Source organism: Sminthopsis crassicaudata, chromosome 4, assembly GCF_048593235.1.
Source record: "Sminthopsis crassicaudata isolate SCR6 chromosome 4, ASM4859323v1, whole genome shotgun sequence".
NCBI lineage: Eukaryota > Metazoa > Chordata > Mammalia > Dasyuromorphia > Dasyuridae > Sminthopsis > Sminthopsis crassicaudata.
Window position 1 is genome coordinate 365,578,763 of NC_133620.1, and position 22,276 is coordinate 365,601,038.

Sequence of the window (22,276 nt, forward strand, 5' to 3'; positions counted from 1 at the left end):
TTGTACATGTTTTCAGACTTTTTCCAATGTATCAATAACAAAATTACCTCTTTTCCCCTTTCCCCCTCAAAAAAAAAAAATTAACTCATATGGAATTGTCCTTTGGAAGGCAAAGTGAAAAGGATACTTGAAATAATTGTGGTGATGTAAGAAGAGGAAACATCAATTTAAAACTTATTTTTTAAAAGCCCAAGGCAATATAAACCTTGCCCTTTTTTAACTCAGAGCATATACTTTTTAAAAACTAGTGGGCAGAAATCCACAATTTGGGAAGACCTGATGAAAATCTTAGCATAATACATTTTTCAAAACTGTATCTTAGGCTTCTTAATCTTATAACAAAGCAACTCTTCAATTTCCCTTTCTTTCCCCCATGGGAGGTACCAACCTATGAGCTAAAAAATAATGATTGATTCAAATCATCTTAAAGGAGAAACAGGTAAATCAACAATGTAAGGAGAAAAAAAAAAAAACAAAACAAAACAAAAAAAAAAAAACAAAAAACCCAAGCATTTCTTAAATACCTTCTATGTATTAAATACCATATATGCTAGGCTCTGGACATACTCCTTCCCCACAAAAAAAGTCCCTGTATCTCCATGAATTTACTTTCTAAGCAAAAGAAAACATGTAGAGATATAATATAAAAACCACATATACAATAGATACAAGGTAACCTTGAATGATAAGCCACCAACAGCAGGGGGAAGGAAGAAGCTGCCTCATGAAGAAAAAGGCATTTGTGCTTAGTCATGAAGAAAACTGAGATGAAAAGAACATTGAAATGAGGAGACTATTCCAGGACAAACCAACGAAAAGGAGACAAAACATGCTATGTCATGTGTTTGACGAAAGGCAAGTAGACCAATATGGCTCACATAATACAGGAAATACGGTATTGTGGAAGAAAGCTAAAAAGTAGTAACTTGTAGTAACATACACTGGAAGTCACTGGGTTTTGAAAAGAGAGGTGACAAGATCATGCCTGCATTTTAGGAAAGTCAAATTTTTAGAGTTTTGGAATGCAGGAGATTAGAGACAGAGACTGATAAAGAAGATACTGGAATAATCCAGAACAGGAAGGATGAAGTTTGAACAAAAGTGATAGCTGTATGAATAGAGAGAAGGAGAAGAAAAAGATGAAAAAGAGAGATGTTATGAGGATAGAAAGTAAAATATTTGACAACTAACCAACAGTTTAAATGAGTGATAAAAAAAGTAAGGCATGTTATTGATGCTGCAAATCTAGGTGACTGGAAGGATGGTAGTGCCCTCTACAGCAACAGGGAAACTCAGAAGAAGCCTAAGGTATGCAGAGAGGTGGGAAGATTTTAGATATACTGGATTTGAGATGTTCATGGAATATTTTGTTTGAAATATCTAATAGGTAGTTAGTAATTCCTATGGATTTCTTTATTATTCCTACGTAGATGACTCCCACGTCTGTGTATCTCACACTGATGATCTGTTCTGAGCTAGTCATATATAACTAATCAAGAAGAAACTATCAGAGAATGCAGGACATGGACTTGGGGTATACCCACGAGTGTGATGTGGACAAGGATACAAATAAGGAGAACAGAGAAGCTAATTAAACAGATAGGAGGAGAATCAAGAAAAAGTAATGTCACGAAAATTCAGAAAGAAGAAAATATCTCAAAGACAAAATAGTCAACAGGGTCAAATATTTCAGAGAAGTCAGGGAGGAGCTGATGAGGATTGAGAAAAGGTCACTAAGCTTAGTAATTCATAAGTTGCTTTGAAAAGAGTAGTTTTGGTTGAGTGATGAGGTCAGAAGTCAGGCTGCAGAGATTTTAGGAAAGAAGAAGAGACAGTCAATCAATGGAGCCACATATTTTGAGGAGACTGATTGAGAAAGATCAGAGAAAGATAAAAATAATGATAGCAGAAAAAGTAGTATCTCTTTTGGAAAAAAAATTTTTATCTCTTTTGGGAAAAAATTTTAAGGACATGGGAGCTCTGTTTCTAAGTTGGAAAATTCTGTTGGGAAAAATTGAAATCTAGAAAGGATGATGATACTTTGGATGGCAATCTGGATCAGACAGTAGAAAAAAGACAAATGGCACAGGTAAATATGTTGGTCCTGGTGAGATCATAGCAAAGGAGGCAATAGAGAAGATGACATAAATTTTAAGATGAGTAGAAAAGCCTAAGTATCTTAGCAAATGGCCTAGATTTTCTTGCTAAACTATGAGATGAGGTCCTCAGCTAAGAGGGTAAAGAGAATTCAAATTAAGGTGTACAAAGTGCTTTATAAACATTATTGCATTTAAGCCTCACAAAAATCCTGTAGATACTTCAGGTATCAATGTCCTCACTTTACAAAAAACTGAAGCTTAGGGAAGTTAAATGACCATGGTCACATAACTAGTTAAGTGTCAGAGGTAAAATTCGAAGTCAGGTCTTCCTGATTTTAAAGAGCCAAAGACAACTGATTTCTTTAAAAGCAAAGATTTATGACATTGTGACAGTGAGAAAGTAAAATTGCCACAAAACACAACCTCAGGAGACATAAACAGGACTTCAACTTTGGTTAACCACAGTTGAGTAAACCTGAGTTGCAGGGTAATCTGATAAGGACCAAACAGCATGGCTTCCATAAGGGTAAGTCCCTTTTCATTGATGGGCTATATATCTTTGAAAGGAATTAACCAAACAATGGATAAAGAAGTAGTGGTCGATATAACTCATTTTGACTTTCAAAAGGTTTTTTGATAATGTCTCACAAAAAACAAGCAAACACCAAAAAAAAAAAAAAAAAAGCACAGAATAAGAATTGAATTCCTGTTATGGAATGAGAGGAAGTCAAGAGTAAATGAATATGAGAAATGAGGTTAAAATCAAAGTGCTAGAGAGATTAGTATTAGAATTTAACACAACTCTATTAATGACTTATAATTTATGGATAGTGAAAAAGTAGTAAGGAATTAAAAGTGATCAACAATACAAAGTTATTTAGTCTAAATTGGAATGGACTATAAAAAAGCCAGAAAGGCTGAGTAAATATAAAATAAAATTAAATTAGAAAAAAAAAAATTTTCTGGGCAAATGAAAGGGAATTAAAAACCAAAGCATCTGTTTGAGGTAATTCACTAAATTCAAAACCAATTTAAGAAATTATCAAGATCTAGAACAAAGGAAAAAAGACAAGACAAAGCAGATAGCCAATAGTGTTGCTTTCATTATTAATGGCACTGAGCTGCAAATTCAGAGTCAACATGGGTTCAAATTCTATATATGACATATACTGGCCATGAGATCCTGGGTAAGTCATAAATTCTAATTGCCCCTGGTAATTCACTACAACAGTATGATGCACAACAGATGCCTCTGTCCTTGGGAGTTCTTCTAACATAAGTTCCCCACATCCAGACAATAATAATGAGAATGATAAATGGCACAGAGAATGCTGTTGATGCTCCTTATTTACTTACCCCTTCTATTATATAAAACAGAAATGCAAGCATTGTAATAAAAGACAAAGTTAAATTTAAAAAAAAAAAGGAAACTTATTTTGTACAACATATAATTCATGGAACATGTTGCCACAGGATATTACTACCATAAAAAAGCTTAGTAAGAGTCTCAAAGGGTTCAGACACAAAAAAAGATATGCTTCTACAGTGAAAATACCTAGAATAAAAATTAAAATGGAATTCAAACCTCATGCTTTAGGAGAATCAACTAAGCACTAGCCAAGGGCAAGAAGAAAATTTTACTGTCCTAATTATGACCACAAAGCCAGCCAATTGCTTTACAGTTTCAAGGTCACATTGCTAGTTTCATTTTTTTGATCATCAAGAATAAAACTAAAGGTTAAATTAAAAGGCAATCTCTCCTCAGATAGAAACTTTACACATATAAATAATACATTTTTCATATAAAAGAATACAGAGGCCATTTCCCATGTCCATTCTCTTGACCATTTGGTTCTTTATAGCTTTTTAGTGTCCAGTACTTCTCTCTTAGAAAACTCTATACTAGTTTCTTTCCAATAAGTTTGGTTGGTTTTTATTTTCTTACCTTTTCAAAGTACTTATCAAAATTTAAATTTCATTCAAATCAATGGTTCATTCATAATAGATCTTTTTAAAAAACAAATCAAAACTGTGTTCTGAGTAGATAATGACAGACAAAATAAATGCTATTTGTTTGAGGGGGTTTTGTTACTATTTTAATATATTTGTACCCAGAGGCTGACATACATTTTACAAATAATATAATTTGTATTATATAGCAATATATATAATGATAGAATAAATAGCAAATTATTTTTATGTCTGAAGGGACACACTAAAAAATGAACAGTTCTCTGGGCTTAGTCTCCACTGTGGGATTTGAACAACTGGTCTCTGAAATAGCCCCAGTTTAGTGCATAAATGCAACACCAAGAATAGGCTAGGACAGACATAGTTAAATCTCAGAGACTTGCCTAAGAAAACTGTGTATTTAAACTAACCTTATTCATATTAAATATTAGTTATGACAGAGTCACTGATTTTCTTATTACCCTAGATTTAGAAGTCATCAAGTCCAAACTTCTCGTTTTAAAGATCAGGGGAGAGGCCCAGTGAGCTTCAGTGACTTTCCCAATCACAGATGTAAATAGCCAGGCCAGGCTTTTGAATCTAGGTCCTCTAACACCCAAGTCAATGCTCCAAAAAATCTTTGCATAGATAAGATAGGTACATTTTCATAAGGAGGCAATAAAGTAATCTTCAATAGGGACTTATTGATAGTGTGCTACACTATCAATATGCCATATGTACAGTACAATCAAGCAAAAACTGTATCACAAGATTCAAGGCTAGAAGGGACCTTGAAATTAGAATTCATTTAGATTTCTCATTTTATAGATGAGGAAACCAAGAGCCAGAGAAATTGACTTGCCCAAAGTCACATAATAGGAAGACATGGAAACATCAAACTTAGATCTCATGACTACAAATCCAGTTCTCTTTTCACTATTCCACACTTTGTTCAAATCTGACTGAATTCTAAAAGCAATAACAAAAAAAAAAAAAAAAAAATTATCATAGATGTATCACAGAAGTTCAAGGTGGTGTCCAAAAGATTAAACCTTACTTTTTTAGAGCTCACTTTAAATATAGCATAAAGTAATAGACTCAAATTAGTTGAAGTCCTAATTTTAATTTACTTATTAAATCACAGCACTCTTATAATCAATAGCAAAGGAATATCTTAAAGCTGAATAGAATACCATACTTAAAGAGTAAAAACAGTTTAAAACTTTGGCTCCTTAATGTAAGATAAGCATCCTCCTAAGAAGAAATACAAATGTGAACTTTCTTAATAGAAGAAACAGATCAAAAAATTAAAAATCAGAAGAAATTTAGTTTCAGAGGTCAATGAAGAAATGTATATTCCAAACAGATGGTAAATACCATAAAGTTCTCCTTACCTGCATCAGTTTTCCTTCAGCTGGAGTAATCTCAGCAACACCAGCAAACACTCCTTCCAGTGTGAGGTTCAGTCTTCCTGTGGGGTCCACTTTCAAAGGAATCACTCTGATAACAGCTTTCTGCTCTGCAGATCGTTCTGACTCCACCGCTGCTGCCAGTACCAGCCCTGTATGTCCAAGGCCTGCCTGCAGGGTAGCCATCAGCAGCCAGGGCCAGAGGGCAGCCAGCTGCAGCTGGTGGCCACCACTCATGCTACCAGCTGCAGCAAAACACTTTGTCCACACATACTGATCAGGAACGTATTTCCCAATCCTGCCAGCTAATATCTAAAGAAGGTTCCTGGCTCCAGGCAAAGAGGGGAAACAACAGTTTATACTGCAATTTCAAAACATACAAAGTCCTTTAAGCCCTTCCTTTCTTTCAATTCCCAAGAACAGGTGGCATTCCTGATGGAACAGAGGAATGGGGCGCCATCAATCACTTTTTCTGAAGGTGTCACAATTTCTCCCATCTTCATTCTACCTAATAAAAGAGACCACTTCTCTTGGGATTTTCCGACTTTGCTTAACAACTGAATTTCAAACCAATAGAATTAAAGAACCTTGAAGGCAGAGACTTGGGGTTTTTTCCTTTGGTCTTTGTAACATTCAAGCCTAGTATAGTAACTTCTACACAGTAGGGACCTAAGAAATACTCGTTTTTGAATTTTGTTAAACCAACAGTACTTGGTTTTTAGTCTTCCATGCACTAAGCCATCTACAACAAAATTTCATAAACTAAGAAAGAGAAAAAATCAGCACCAAAACTCATGTAGCAAGTCACATGTAGCAAGGAATCCAGTTTAGGGACGACTCTTTCCAAGCATAAAATTTCCACCAAAAAAATTCAAGAAAAAGGAGGGCAAGGTGTTGGAATACAGAAATATAAAATAAATCTTCAGGTTCCACCTCAGGGATGCCAAACAATACTACAATGAATATTTATAGAATGTTTCTCTATATTAATATCCAAAATATCTATATTTCTAGTCCCACTAAACTTGTATATTTCTTAAGAAACTATGACATCTTATTCTTTTTTGTTCTGTACTAAAGTTTGTCCTTATAATTCAATGGTCATTTTAAGTGAAGTCACCTTTTTTAGAATAACACTGATTAAACATAACTACTTTGAAAACTGGACATGCATTTGAAATGGTTGGTTTTATTTTATTCTCAAATTCAAATCCACAAATAAATCCCTGTTATTCTCACTGTCTTGGGGATTTTAGCTTCATTTTCCAAATGAAACTCCTAGCACTTTATCATGTAACCAAGATACTTTTTTTGGAAATTATCTTAAAATGCAGATCTTATGATCTATAATTCCATAAATTCACAAGAGAAACAAAAGGCTATTCCCAACACGTTTTCAAATTCCTTGGGGGGGAGGGAAGGAGAGAGCGAAGGAGGGAGAAAGGAAGGAGTAGGGAGGTTAGTCACAGGTTCTCAGCAGAACACCCAGGAAAAGCAAAAATGGGCCTGAATGATAGTGATTTATATATGCTAGAACTATGAACTTTTGAAAATTCAAACCCTTGCTTCACACAAATATAAAAATAAAAATGATATACCCCCAAATAAATAAAAATTCACCTCCCAGACACATCTATTGTATTTGGAGGTCAAGTTAAAAAACTCAAAAGTTTCCATAAATTTTGGAAAGCCAAATAAATCAGCAATCAAACATGAAACTGTTAAAAGCAAAGCCTTTTGATGAGGCAGAGAAAAAGAGTAATTTTAAAAGAAATCTGCAAACCTGTTGCGCTGTCGGCCCACAGGAATCCACAGGGGTGAAACAAATGCAATTATGTTTTTATAGATCCTGTTCACAAAAAAATGTTTCAACAGTTTAGCCAAGTACAGCTTATTCTTCCACCTTGTTACTCTACAACCAAACTGCAAAGAGCCCAGCACTAGGCAGGTAAAATACGAGTGAAATTCCACAGCCTGGAAAAATAATCCCAACCAGATCAAAGGAAAAAACTTACTCCAGGCTGAAATCTAAAGTCCCCAGGAACTCTAAAGCACTTAAAACAATCCAAAATCATTTCTGAAAAGTCTTTTCCAGATAAAAGTCCCTCTTTTTTCCCTGAAGAGCAAAAAATCTTGAGAGGAAGAAGGCAGAGTAGTAAAACACACCAACAAAAATTCACCCAGAGCAGGCTGATAACAGTATCAAACGCAAAAAAAAAAAAAAAAAAAAAAAAAAAAAAAAAATCCCAGAGGGGGAGCAGTAAATCTGAATCATGGAGTGGATTTGGAAAGTTCGGTAGGAATCGAGGGCTTCCCTTCCAGAAAAGCAATTCTGGATAAAATCCCTAGAGGAAGCCTGTGGTTTGTACTAGCTCTCGGACTCCCTCCCCTGGGACTGCAATCACTCTCTCTACCTGCTGACACAAAGTGAGGGTGGAGCACTCAGAGGCAAACCACCCCTCCTTTCCCCAGCTGGCATGCACATAGTCAGTCAGTCTCAAAATTTCTCTCCTCTCTTTCTCTCTGTTCCTCTACTCCCTCTATCGAGCCACTGGACTAATTGCATTCTATACAAATAGATACCTTCATTTAAGCAAACTATCTCATGTAAATCAGGGTCACTCAGAGAAACATCAAAGCAAAATCCAAACCTAATACAGCAAAGATGATGGTATGAGGAAATTAAAAAAAAAAAAAATGCAAAGCCAGAGAAGATAAAGGAATGAGGTTTTATAAATATGAGCTCAAAGGGCTTTTGCCTCTTTCCTTGTTGTGTCTACAAATGGTCTAAAACCAGATTTGAAGTGACTCCCTGCTGTAGGATTTACTGATTTATTGCACCCTTAAGGCTACAACCCTGGGAAGACTGACCATTTCATGCACAGATTTTCTTCAGTTCTAGCTAATTTAGACTCAGTACTCTTTTCTAAACTGTTACTTCAAAGAGCTTTCAGGTCAGACTGATGTCAGAGGTATGGAATTTAACTTACTTTTTTCTGACATCTCCTGGAGGTGAATAATACTATAGGTCAGACCTATGACCCTCAATGTAAGGTTTCAAGAGTCTGTGAATTGTCACATGATGAATGCTAAGATATGCTCAGCAAGAAAAGTGTGGGCAGTAAGAAATATAATGTTCAGCCAATCATTTCTGAACATTCTTTCACTTATAAACTATGGCCTATCATATAAACTTGTCATTAGCAGTAATGGAAATCATATTGTATCTCCTTAGAATCAATGTTGCTAGTACCAAGAAGTCATACTGAATTATTTGGATGTGGTTAACCATATTTCATCCCAAGTGTTATCAATTTCCAAGGGCAGGTAGGTGGCAAGTGGATAGAGTGCTGTACTTAAAAGTAAAGAAGCTCTGCCTTCAAATTTAACTCAGTCATTCACTAGCTAATGACCCTGGGCAACTCACTACCTCCTCTTGCCTTAAATTCACTAGAGAAGGAAATGGCAAACTGCTCCAGTATCTTTGCCAAGAAAAACCCTCAAGAGGTCATAAGAGTCATACAAGATTAGGAGTGAACCACAAAAATAGGCATCAATAATAATAGCACTTATGCCCCAGGAGGGTTATAAGGATAAAATGAGATAATATTTGTAAAGTGCTTTGTAACCCTTAAAATTCTATATAAGTGCTAATTTTTTTATTATCTTCATATCTCTGGCACCTAGTATAGCACTTAACTTACAAAAGTTTTTTAATAAATGCTTGTTGCTTGACTGATTGATTAAACTGGCTATTTATATTTGACACTTGCTTTTATATAGCCTTCCTGAGAATGATTTCAAGGTTTTACCAGGAGTACTAAAAATAGGAAAACTTTCATGGACAATCTTGCTTTAGTATGCTAATTTTTTTCGTCCAGACTTTGAGGATGTAACATACAATATATTTTTTCTATAATCCTTTTCTAAAGGGCAGAGTTAATTATTACCAAGAGAGAATTTTTATATCTTGAGTTATCTATTTTTATTTTGTATATGTGATAGTGCAACTACAAGGAAAACAAAATGTAAATTATCACATCTCTTTGGTGCACATGCTCTAAAAATCTAAAAATCTTCAGGAAGATTAAATAAAACACTGATTACTAACACATTCTGTCCCCATCTATCTTGAAACATACAAAACCTACAATTTAACATATACATTTTGTCCATGGAAGAAATTCCTAACTCCCAATAGAAATTCTAAAACTTGTAACATCTCACAGGAAGGACACCAAATACTATAAAGCACTAGAGTAAATAAAGGATGTCTTCTCACAAAGATGCATAAGGGATGTATATAAAATATAAAAATCATTAAAACAATATGCTGTACTAAAGTTAGCAAAGAAATAGAGGGTAACAATCAGAATTATCAAATAAAATGGCTGACTAAAAATTAAGCCAAAATTTTAGAATACTCTTCAGGCTCTCATGACACTACACTGAAGTACTTTAACATGGATATCAGATGAAGTATTAAGTACTCAACTTCTGTTCAAATACAAATGGGGGAATCTTTACATGTCAGTTTTTTAAAAGAAATTTACTTTTAAAAGTACATTCCCTTCTGACATTCCTATTATGAGTATGTACAACATAATAATTTGATATAGAAAAAAATCTAAGTATATATCACCATGATAAGAAAACAAAAAGACAATCTGTCTAGTTGGAACACTCACTTTATTGTTGACTGAAATACATCAGTGCGTAAGGTGCTGAAATACTGAGGTGCAAGTCAGGAGCCTTGTCAGCATGTGCCATGCACTACTGGCTAGTTCATGCAGAGACTATTTTATCTTTTGCCATTTTCCCCAAATCAATAAGGATAGCTTTAGCTGATAAGTACCATGCATGTGAGTATGGCAGGAGATCCAGCTCCTCAGCCTTTGTTGTATTCATATATAAAAAATTCGGAAAGCTGATAATGGCATTTCCTTAATTAAGCCTTTTAAAACCACCAAATCTAAATCTATGCCAAGGCTCCTGCTTGGCTCATGTTTCCAAAAAGATATCACCTCTTTCAATGTACAGATCTAAGAAAGCAAGATTAAGGGAAGGAGCATGACCTGTACAGTAATATCAGCTTTGCAACACACACCCCCCCCAAAAAAAAGGCAAAAAAAAAAAAAAAGGCAAAAAGCAAAGTTCCTTTATTTGCCAATGGGGTTTCTTTTTTATAAGTAAGGCAAACTGGATGGGACTTCAACAACTCATTTTTCCTTTGAGCTTTGCCAACAAGGGCAAATGCCCATCACATGGATACCTACTACCCCAATTGGATGGGTAGTTCACCCTTAAGGATCCACTTTCACAGCTAGACTGACTGAAGTCACTGTGGAGTTGATCCTTTTCCAGAAAGCTTAGTTTCCATAACAGTTCCAAGGTTTGTAATCAACACTTGTAAACAATGGGATCTCAGAAATTAGTTCAGGACACCCACATAGCTGGCAGAATACACCTGCCATGTCTGTACCTTTTGTTTTTAATGAGTTTCATGTTTTCAGGTACTCACTAGACAAACTGAGGCATAATTCAAGAAGGTATCTACCTATTTTAAAGGTTTGAAATCTGAAAGCTTCTAGCAGTCATGAGATGGTATTTGAGGGGATTTTGTTTTATGGGAGTTAAGTCACAAAGAATGAACAGCCAAGAATACGTCCCCTAAGGAGATAAACCTCAAAACTAGCCCCATAATCAAACCGCTCAAGTTCAGAACCCTGAAGAGGGCTAAAACAAAGATCTTAGTAGTCTGTCCCACCACCCAGAACTTTCTTAGAAGATGAAACCAAGATATAAACTAGAAAAATATAGGAAGCATAGCTTCTGCTAAATAACTGCCAACCAGTTTTCTCCGACTAAAAATTTGGGTATGGTTTTTTCTACAGATAAAGATTAAGATTTACTATATATATATGTATATATATGTATATATACATACACATATATATATATATACACACATACACATATATATCTGAATAAGCAGTCCAAGTATTGTGTTACATATCAATGCTGCTTTGCTCACATACTGTACAATCTCTCATCAGAATAGAAATATTACACATGCATCCTTTATCCTTCTATCTTTCAATATTAATACAAATACATAGCCATTAAACCCTTAAATCTACTAGCATTTATAAATACAATAATATATTAAACAAGTTAAATACTTTTCTTTAGAAGACATCTAAATAAGTAGTATATTACAGGAACCATTTTTCTTACCATTTATGATAATATATCATTAAAATCAAAGGAAAATATGAAAATGGAAGAATACTTCCATTAATGTAAAGGAATCAGCGGCTGTTAAGTGTGATGGATGGTCCTAGGTCCGGACGCCTTGCTGTTGAAACAGAATTCTGGGTTAGGAAGTAAGAGCATTTCCTGGTTAATCACTTAGAAAATTAGCTCTTTCCCAGAGCTGCTTCCCTGGAATCCCTGACCCATTTCAGACCTGTGATCTCGTGACCTTGCATGCCTTTGTTTCTCACACAATCCTCTTTAAAAAGGCCACACTGTGACTTGAAACAGATAGACTGAACTCCTCAGTGGAGTTATGCTGACTACAGTTCACAGCAAACTGGAGTAGCAAGATGACAAATCGGCACCCCCCAAAAAAAATGTTCTCCAGTACCATGGTTGTAGGCAGTTTTTAGAGGCTTCCTGATTGTAACAGACAGCCAGGGCTTTCCATTTGTACGGGATCTGGGTAGCTAAATAATTTGACCACTAGATATTGTATAGCTTGTCAAAGCAAAGAATTTGAACTGAACAGATGTAGTAAATACCAAAGTGACCAATTCCCAATAAAATTCACAAAGAACAAAAAAAAAAATTTTTTTTCTTAACACAACTGAAAAAAATCCCAACTGTGTGTCATGTGCAAGGCCAGCCTGACTCCAGGAAACTAGCCGACAGCTAGTGCACAATGTCACATTTGTCATCCATTCCTCACTCTTTTAATTCTTCCTCCTTTGGAAAGTGCTCCTGCTTGCAAGCCACATCCACCAGCAGATGGAGATCTAAAAAAGAGAGAAGAATGATAACTCACTTTCTGCCGCTTAGTCAGCACAAAGCCCAACTCTCAGTTCTGTACAGAATGATATTCTTAAGGTAAGAAGAATGAGACATTCTGCATCTGTACTTCTATGGGGAGTATGAGGGGATGGGTACGTACAGAATCAAAATGAAATGTCTTACCTGTAATACTGGCTCTCCAAAAATTATATTGCTCCATCAGATTCTCAATAATGGGGAGACCCTATAGCCCTGGAGGACATAAACACTACTAAGCAACCTGCTGGCCAAAAGGGACCATCAAAGTTTAAAATACCTCTCCTTTTGATGATGTGGACAAGACTCTTTCACCTCAGCTACCTTCTTATGAGTGAGAAGTGGTAACAGAAAGCAACATAGGGTTCAGTGTGGAATAGGCCCCCACAAATGAAGCATTATTTCCTTGATGCTAGAAAAGGAGAAGGGTGGGATAGCTACTAGTTCTTCAAAGACAAACTGCCTTCAGAAGATCCCCACTCGTGGACATTTAAGAATTACAGGGAAGGCTTATTTACATTGTCTTTAAAAGAGAAAGTGGATTTTTTATAGAGGCAATTGAGAAAGGATGACGCATGAAGACTAGAGCAAAGTAAAGCAGAGGACCGTACAGCCAGGCATTAAGGGGCACTGAGCATACAACAGAGAGCTCTAGGCCCAGGAACTGGTTTCATAACACAAAGCCAAATAATGGCCATTTTATAGGAGTGACACATTTGGAAAAAATTTATTAAGAAGTATGAGCAGAAACTGAGCAGAGATTGGGCACTATGACCAATAGCATACCCTTGCCCCACCAAGATTTAGTCCTACCAGTTTACCACATGGATAAAGTTGTAGAAATATTCTCTGTTTCACAATTTGTCCTAACAAACTCAAGTCTACTGAGAAAGACTACCTGAGGTCTTTATAATTTGCGACCGACCAAAACAAAGGGCTTTTTTGATACTAAGTTTGTGAAGTACAGCCTCATTAGAATGGTAATGTGTTCTCAGGAAACATGTTAGCAAGCAAACTGATTAAAAATAGAATTTTGCTTCCACCTTTGGCAGGACTCTAGGGTGCATTTAAACAGCACATTTGGCATGAGGTGGGTCCCTATGGTTTGATGCTCATCTTCTTGTCAGGTTCAGTCTTAGCTACCCTTAGAGAACAATCTACTTACCCACAACAGCATCTTGCAGAAGGGGAACGAGTCATCAATTTACCACTTATGGGTGACTTCAATACATCCTAAATAATAACAATAATAATAATGGTAACAACAATATCTTGTATTCACATCACATCTTTCTTCAAGTAGCTCAAAGTGCATAATAGATATGTCTAAATAACCTTCACCACATTCCTGGGAAGTAGAAAACTGAGAAGGAAGGACCCAAGGACTATCTAGTTAAGAAGCAAAGTCAAATGTTGCTCTTCTTGAAACATCTAAAAGCCATTAGTCATTCTCTAACTACCTCGGTTCCTTGTCCAAGAGTTAAGGATTAACACTGTGATATAATACACTAGAGAAATTTAAAAGAAAAGGTCACCTGGGTCACTTAATGCCCAAAAAGAAGTACTGCTTTGAAGGCAGAGTCAGAGAAGGAATGTTTTTAACAAAGGTAAAGACTATGCACATAAATGAAAAGTGGATCAGAAATTTTATAGCTATAAGTACTACTAGCTCTAATGAATGGGACTTGAAGTAGTTCTTTTAACATATAGCTCCCATAGCAACTAGAAAGTAATCCAGAAATGATAGCTTTATTACAATAAGGTCTGTTTCTTGATGAAACTGCCAATGAAGTAGTTTGGGAGCCCAAGGAAAGCTATGAATATATGAAATAGTCTAGCTGGTGTTATACCAAGTGAATATGCTTAGGTACACTCAGAAGAAAAATTTGCACATAAGAGAAGAGTTTAGGTGACACAGTAGTTAAGTTGGTTGGTAAGATGAAAGGTCTTGCATTGGAATATTAACAACATCCTTCTATTAATATACAGCTCTGGGGATATTCTGACCATTAACTTAATGAAATTTCATCCATAATCCACAAACTATAAAACATTGGGCTTTGCCTTTGACGTTCAGTTTTCTTTGTCTATGAAATCAAAAATTCTAATGGAACATGAAGCTGCATAATTTCCATTCAAACCATAAACTGCATATTTGAGTCCAGTCCAAGTGGCTGAAGTTATGCTGAAGCAAAATGTGGTGTTTAATTTTCTCATTTTTTTGGTTTTCTGAATTCATTTCATGTTTTCTTACAATGAACATGTCAAAATTTGAGGGCAGAAACTACATTACATGTGTCTATCTTTTATAGCATGCACATAGTAGGTCCTCAATAAATTCTGGATAAAACTGGAAGCATAATGTATATTCAGTGTTCTTCTATGTATAATACATGCTGATGATACCTGTTTATTAGTGACATTACTTCTCACAAAACATCTTAAAATTTCTAGCATATAGTAGGCATTTAATAAATAAATGCCTATTGACTTTTGGATATTGCATAATTGCCTAACCTGAAATGCCTTACCTTAAACAAGATGGGAGTTCAAGAAGGCACTTAAGGAAGCAGCATAGTGAGATAGATAAAAGCACTGAACTTGGAATCAGGAGAGCTGTATGATTTGAGACAAGTAATTCTGCAGACTAAGAAATTTTCCATTTGCAAAATGAAGGTGTTGAACTAAGTGAGCACTTCCAGTTCTAAGTTGCTATGATTCTATGGGAGATTAAAGCAAGGACAAGATAGGCCAACATGAATGGAGAAGCAGCAAATATTCAAAGCATTTTAGTTGCTAAAATAGTCTGTTAAATTTTAAAATGCAATAATATACTAATACTCAACAGAGTATTAGAATAGTAAGTAATGCCAATGGCACTGACATTATATAATCATAGACTTACAGAATGCTGAAAATAAAAGGTATCATGATCTAGTCCAAGCCTTCATTTTACTCACAAATAGAAGCACTGTTACAATAACAGCTGAAATCTGAATGATTTGAGCTCCTTACCAATGACTGATGATGTTTTGGCCATAGCTTTAGGAAGATTATACTTCACTCTTCTCAACAATAAACTTTAGGGCCTCAGTTTCTAAAAAGGTATAAACATGTAGTTACCCACTAATAATTCTGAAACCCATTCTAATTTGAGTTTTCCTCACTCTCTGAGTGAGATTCTTTCCAAAGGGTTGTTCTGGTCACAGATGATCAGAGTTGTGAAGATCCAAACCTAAGGGAAGAGCCTTCTATAAGACCACTAAATAACATGATCAATAAAGCCTAGGTAGTAGCTCCATCAAAAGCCTTAATTCTATAAATTCATACAAAAAATATTAAAAACAGTTACCTTTTCCTACTAAAAGAGAAATAACAGGAACAAATAGCAAAGATGAAGAAGGAAAAATTACCTTTTTTTTGAGAAATATAGGCCCTGACTTCCACAGACTAAAACAGTCTAAACAGAAGAGGGATACAACATAGCAAAAAATAATCACAAAAGAACTCACAAGAAAATAGCCATAAACAATTACAATAGGAAAAGAGATTATAAAATGAATGTTTTTACAAAATATAAAGAGAAAGTAGAAATATTCTAATTCCACACACATCTTAATACCATTTTAATGTAATAGAAATAGGTGAATTACTCAATCATTCTACAAAATTTTTTTCAAAAGAATAAAGAATCCTTCAATGCCCCTTCCAAATCCAAGAGAATCATCTTCAACAAGAAATAGTTGAGTGAGAAAGATTTTATATAGATCAAGGACTATGGGACAAAGGGAGAAAAAAAGAAATGCCAACAGAGAAATTATATGCTGAAATCGTTACTCAGATGAGACCACTAAGAAGAACCCGTTCCTCCCATCTAGCACAAGAAGGAACTGAGGTGAAAGAAGATGGCACCCCGCCAGCCTCACCCAGTCAGAGGAAGAGGTACTAAAGTATTGCTGCCCTCTTGAGGCCAATAACTTTTCAACTCTTACTCCTGGGTCCTCCTACAGCACCAAACCGTTAAATGTGAATCTGACCAGAGCAATCACTTTAGGAAAGTATTCACTATTTACTAAGGGTCAAGATAAGACTTGTTTATCTGGGGGGGAAAACCCCAGAGCTACTGCTCTGTCTACAACCCATTTATTATTCATAATACTACTAATAATATATTCTCAAACATAAAAGGAGATATATAACGTATATGTATAAACATATACACATATATACATACACATATATAGTATTCGAATTAGTATCCCCAACTTTTGTGACCTGACTTTTTGTTTTCTTGGCACTGTAGATATATTATTTAGGTCAAGTATACGTATGTATTATGGCTATATCTGAGTTTTTCCCAATACTGAAATCAAAAGTCAAATTTTGGTAATGCTTCTACTCATAAATGGTTGTGATTCTGGATGATATCAATGGCTACATCATGTATTCATACAATGTTTTTCCTCCAAAAGTCTTTAAAGACATATTAACAATATCCATGCAAAGTAGGTCAAGTTTAGGGAAGCTATTGTCCCAATATTAAATATAGCCAAACTGAGATACAGAAAAGTTAATAGACATGACCAAGTATTACAGCAAATGAGTGACAGAACTGGGATTTGAACCCATGTTTCCCAACTTCTAGTTTACTAGCCACTAACCCATTTTGCTTCACCAAAGGGATCCACAATTTGTACCTTATTAAAGAAAACTGTCCAATTTGGAGAGCTGGGACTTAAATCTTCTGGTACATCTTTTCCCCTCCAAGTCAGGAAAATAGAGTATAATGAGAATAGGAAAGGATATAGTCAAACAATAACCTTGAAAACTCACCTAAAATAGCACAGGGTCATATATAAGCATACTACTACTCACAGAAAGTGAATAAACTGCCATTACAATAACACCACCTTCCCTCAGGTCATTCAGAAAAATAGCTTCCTGAAAAGCTTCTATTCTAAAGATGTTACCCTCTTACTCAGAAGAAAATTGCCCCAACCAGGCTCCAAAGAAAGATTGGGTACTTTGATAGGAGTTAGACTATCTGAGATGCTAAGGAAATAACAGGTTTCAGATGTGCTATATGAGACTCATAATAAGATGTCATAATGTTATTCTCTTCACCATTATACTCTAATTCAACAACTCCAAGCACTATGTACATAGCCAGAAGCACTGAGAGTAGGTTGGGTGCCTATTTGAAACAAAATAGCTGGGGCTTTCAACTTGAATATACAAATTTGCACATATACAACATTTAGCATTGGTTTAAAGGGCTGAATCAATTAAATTTTGACAAAAAAAGGGGGAGGGAAGAATGAAAAATCTTTAGGTAACTATATGTCAGATTAAGATCTAAAAGTTACTCCACAGATAGTAGTATAATTATAATCGATGGAATTTACAAGTATATATTTTTTACAATATACTATACTAGCCATTGCAGATAATTTATATGCTGATCTTTTTTCAAATTGAAACATCAATTTTTCCTTCACAGAAGGTTATGCTTTCCCTAGATTGGTTTAATTCTGACAATGACCAAAAAGATATAAGGTTCCTAAGTATTCAAATTAGCTGTTAACAAACTAATAATACACTTTAAAAAGTTTTCAGCTAGAATCTGTAAGAGGGTTTTTTCTGTCATATCTATCCTTCTACCCTGATCTACTCTGGGTACGAGGTAAGAGAGATGATAATACTGTCTTGAACTAAGGCTGCTTCTTGTTTCTATGAGGCTATAAAAGAGAAGGCAACAGAGTTGGGAATGAACTGATAGACTTCTCAGTTTTCAGGGTCAGAACATAGTAAAAGGGGGCAGGGAGTGGTTTCTGGACCTCATTTTTATTCTCTGGGAAAGGGAATATCCAGGGATAGTTCCTGTTTCTACTAGACAAATCCTTCAATAGCATTTGTTCTGTATTCCTACTTCACTTAGTACTGGGCTAAGTACATAGTAGGTATTCAATAAATACTCATTAAATGAAATCTAATCACCTCAGAGGGAGCCCCCAGTGCTCATCTTACCTTTCAGTAGTCAATTCAATGACTGCTTTTTAAAAAATGCTGTAGGTTTTTTGGTGTTTTTTTTTTTTAAGGCAAAAATCATTAAAGATGAAATAATTAGACTGGAAAAAATCAGTTGAGTAGTCCTCTTAAAGCCAAAAAAAGCAATGGGAGGTTTCCAAATCTTGCACTGAACCTGGTTATTAATAAAAGACTCTTAAAGCCACAAAACCTTCATATAGCTATGCTGTGTAGATCAACTGTCGGGCTAAGCTCCGGCAAAGGAAGAACAATTAGCAAATTAATGAATTCTACTTTGATTTATGCTTCAATTCCAAAAGCTATTTAAGCAATTCAGCCGTAATTATTATAGGGCAGATCCTCCCTTGGTCACTAATAAAACCAAGTTTAGATTTTATATGTACATTTGAATTTAACAGATAATTTCATACTCAAAGCCAGTCAAGAATTTTATCTCCCAATGCCTCTAAGGTATAAAGCAATTTAAAGACTTAACAAGATGCTTAAAAATCAGGATAATTAAGAAATTTGCTAATTATTCCTCCCATGAATATAACAGTATAAAAATATTCAATTTTAAAATTCAAAGTTCCTATAATTTTGAGGCCTTTTAAGTCATACTACATAAACACTATAAACTTTCTTTTAAGATAGTTTGGATACTATACATCATTTCCAGTACATGATCTTCAAGGTTCACCTGAGAATTCTAATATGAAATCCAAAGATTGGAAGTTATGAGATCACCTAGCCCATTACCCTGCTTCTAGGCTGAGCTAAAATCGAAAAAAGTTCTGTCCTTTTCCCTTATTTTTAGTTTTTGGATTAAATCTCTAGTTTCATATTAAAATGATTTATGAAGTATGGTTATAAAGCATTGAGATTTAAAAAACACACTATAGCATAATTTACACATTGAATGAAATGCATGCTATGCCTTTCACCATAGTCAACTTGAGAGGTTCTATTACCTATTCTAATGATACTGTTATTGTTTAAAATCTTGTTGGAACTACTTTCAGGGCTACGTTCATCAATTAATCCCCTAAAATTAATTATAATTATATTTCAAGATCCAAATAAATGGACAATGAGGTTTTTGCTCAAAAGCTCTTTCACAGAAAAGTACAATGTGAACAAAAGCACTATCATGGCAAAGAAGCCAAAGAATTACAACCCATTCCTTTTACATTATAAGCAATTGCTAAAATCTTTCAGTTTCAAACAAAAAATTCTTCAAATATTACTTTGCTCTGAAACATTTTTTTATCTTTAAAAGGAACCTAGACAAAATATGTAAAGTCATTGCTATTTCTGCTTATCATTTAAAATGTGTGGCATAACCATTAGAAAAAATTGCAACATGTTTAGTTGTTTTTCAGACAATGTTTCTTCCATCAAGTTTACCTGTAACCATCATTCTCAATTAAATTGGAATGAACAAAATTCTTTGACCTTTTCGATATTTTCATCAATTTTATGGGTAGATATAATCAAACATTCTCCCTGTAATTTTAACCCTTTTTTGTAATTCTCATCTTCTTTTAAATGTCATGCTTTATTTGCAGAGTTAATTTCATGAAAAATTTCAAATTCTTTGCTTTAAGCTTCATTTTTATGGTAGCATCTACTATTATTTATTACAATAGTCAGTGTGTAAAATTAATCAACCTTGAAACTACTGTACTGAAACTGAGCAATATTCCTGTTATGAATCTTCATTTACTTTGATATAAAGCATTATCAGTCTCTTTACATTATAGTCACACTTCATATAATCCTTTTAATCAGGATATTATCCTTAACGTTCAATAGGCTCTCATTCTGAATTTAAAACTATTTCCTCCTCTATACTATCATCTGAGACTAGAAAACAACTACTTCCTGCAATAACATTTGGTTACTTGAAGAGAGTAATTAAGTTATCCCTTTAGCTCAGTCTTTCCTTATACTAAGTAATCACAATTCCTTCAGATTTTCTTGTCTTTTATTCTTTTTTTTTTTTTTGGGGGGGGGGGGAATCCTTCAATTTTTCAAATTACTAAATACCTAACAAAATGAAGAAAATAATTCCAACCTACCTTTCAGGGACAACCAATAAAAAAATAGATTCTTAAATAATAATCATGAATAATGTCAATGTCATGGGCACTGTGCAGTCCTAAATAGTAAATAAAGCTGAAGACCCAGAAAGAAGCTCATTCATTCATTTCATTTCATTTCTTGACAATTTTATTCCTGAGTTGTTGATTATGAGAAGTGTTGAAAACTTTTAAGAAATGATCCTTACCAGGGGACTTGCCCTGCTGTGAGCTGCTTCTTCGCTCTCTGTATCTGGCTGGGGTGGATGAACCTGTATCTTTACTAGGTTTGCTGGCTGGCCCCATATCTGAAATAAGGAATCCCATCTGCTCTGAAGGCAGGATATTCTCAGGTGGATTGGTCTGGCACTTTATACTGGCATCCACCTAAAACATCAAACCCACTCATTACTCTGAGCCTTTCCCTATGTAGGCATTATATGGATTTATTGTGATTTTACTTCTTTTGTCAGGGAAATTCTACTTCAGGTTCATAACCCAAGAAGTATGCTTAAGGTAGTTCTTCATCCCTAAGCAAATTTCATTTTTTTATAAATGGAGCTATCTGTATATTCAGTGAGATAAAAATATATGTATCATTTATGACGTGTATAAATAAAATAAAATATTTGTTTAAAACTGATAAAATGGATCTCTCAAAGTACCCAAGTAATCCTTGGCAAACTAAGTCACTAAGTTAAATTCTCCAATTTTCTAAAGTACACCCAGTATCTCTACAATTTTATTTCAAAGCTAAATTGCATAATGAAAAGTAACTGCCAAGCATAGCAGCTATAAACAGTAAGAGAAAAAATGCTAATTTTCTATTTTCAGAAATTATAACATTCAAAATAACCTATTTACTGAAGTAATTGCAACTTTGGGCAGGAATGTTGTTATAAATCACGAAAACCAAAACTTTTGGGCAGGGATATAAAAGCTAACAGTATAACTTGACTGGCCCTTTCTACCAGCTTATTTAAAAAAGGAAAATATAGCACAGGAAGATATCTAACAGGTCTCACTTTTGGTCTATCAAATTTACAATATACTTCAAATACAGAATACTCTGGGGCCCAACTCTCCACACTCAAAGACACATAGAAGGGACAGAATCTAAAAAGAATGTGGTACTAAAATTAGAAGAGAACTGAAAAGAGTTGCTAAATAGTTCTCTTGGGAATACCCAGCAAAAACTACAGATTTAAATTTTCAAGAACTAGATCTGGTACACAACACAAAGTAGAAATTAAGTTACAAAAAGATATTTTCATCTTGATATATTACCACTGATCAATTGTTCTTACCAACTCTGGAAAACTAAAATTTCTTGGTTTTATGGTCATAGATTAGATAATCCTTCAGTCAGTAGTCGCCCCTCAAAATTTCCAATTCAATAGAAAAATAAGATGGGAAAATATAATCTAATATACCTAACTATTCATAATATATTGAGGGTAGCCAGTTAAGTTCTATGGTAATCCACCAAGAACAAAACCCTTTCTGGGACACAGTAAAACCTATGAATAACTTCTGCAAATTATCCTGAAAAATTACTATTGATATAGTATTCAGAGGGCTACTTGTGCTTATTTACATAGTCTAAAGTATTTTCTATAACTTGGATATAAGGGAATTAGAT

General features: G+C 34.6%; 2 protein-coding genes across 9 annotated transcripts in view; both read right to left on the bottom strand.

Moving 5' to 3' along the window:
* Positions 1 to 7,858, bottom strand: part of RNF43 (ring finger protein 43) — an 88,882-nt gene extending 81,024 nt beyond the window's left edge. The window contains exons 1-3 of one of the 7 annotated variants that reach the window (XM_074261905.1): positions 7,474 to 7,858; positions 7,242 to 7,307; positions 5,444 to 5,890 (exon numbers count right to left, since the gene is read on the bottom strand). In XM_074261905.1, the coding sequence (XP_074118006.1) occupies positions 5,444 to 5,695 (252 nt within the window). In that variant the 5' untranslated portion in view covers positions 5,696 to 5,890; positions 7,242 to 7,307; positions 7,474 to 7,858. Of the gene's footprint in view, positions 1 to 5,443 lie in introns of all 7 variants that reach the window. The other 6 variants (XM_074261903.1, XM_074261906.1, XM_074261904.1 and 3 more) reach the window with 6 other exon arrangements.
* Positions 7,859 to 10,128: 2,270 nt separating this feature from the next.
* The window catches only part of HSF5 (heat shock transcription factor 5), a 36,311-nt gene continuing 24,163 nt past the window's right edge, over positions 10,129 to 22,276 (bottom strand). Inside the window, exons 5-7 of one of the 2 annotated variants that reach the window (XM_074261911.1) lie at positions 20,844 to 21,021; positions 17,224 to 17,279; positions 10,129 to 12,495 (exon numbers count right to left, since the gene is read on the bottom strand). In XM_074261911.1, the coding sequence (XP_074118012.1) occupies positions 12,433 to 12,495; positions 17,224 to 17,279; positions 20,844 to 21,021 (297 nt within the window). In that variant the 3' untranslated portion in view covers positions 10,129 to 12,432. The remainder of the gene's footprint in view (positions 12,496 to 17,223; positions 17,280 to 20,843; positions 21,022 to 22,276) is intronic. The other variant, XM_074261912.1, reaches the window with a different exon arrangement.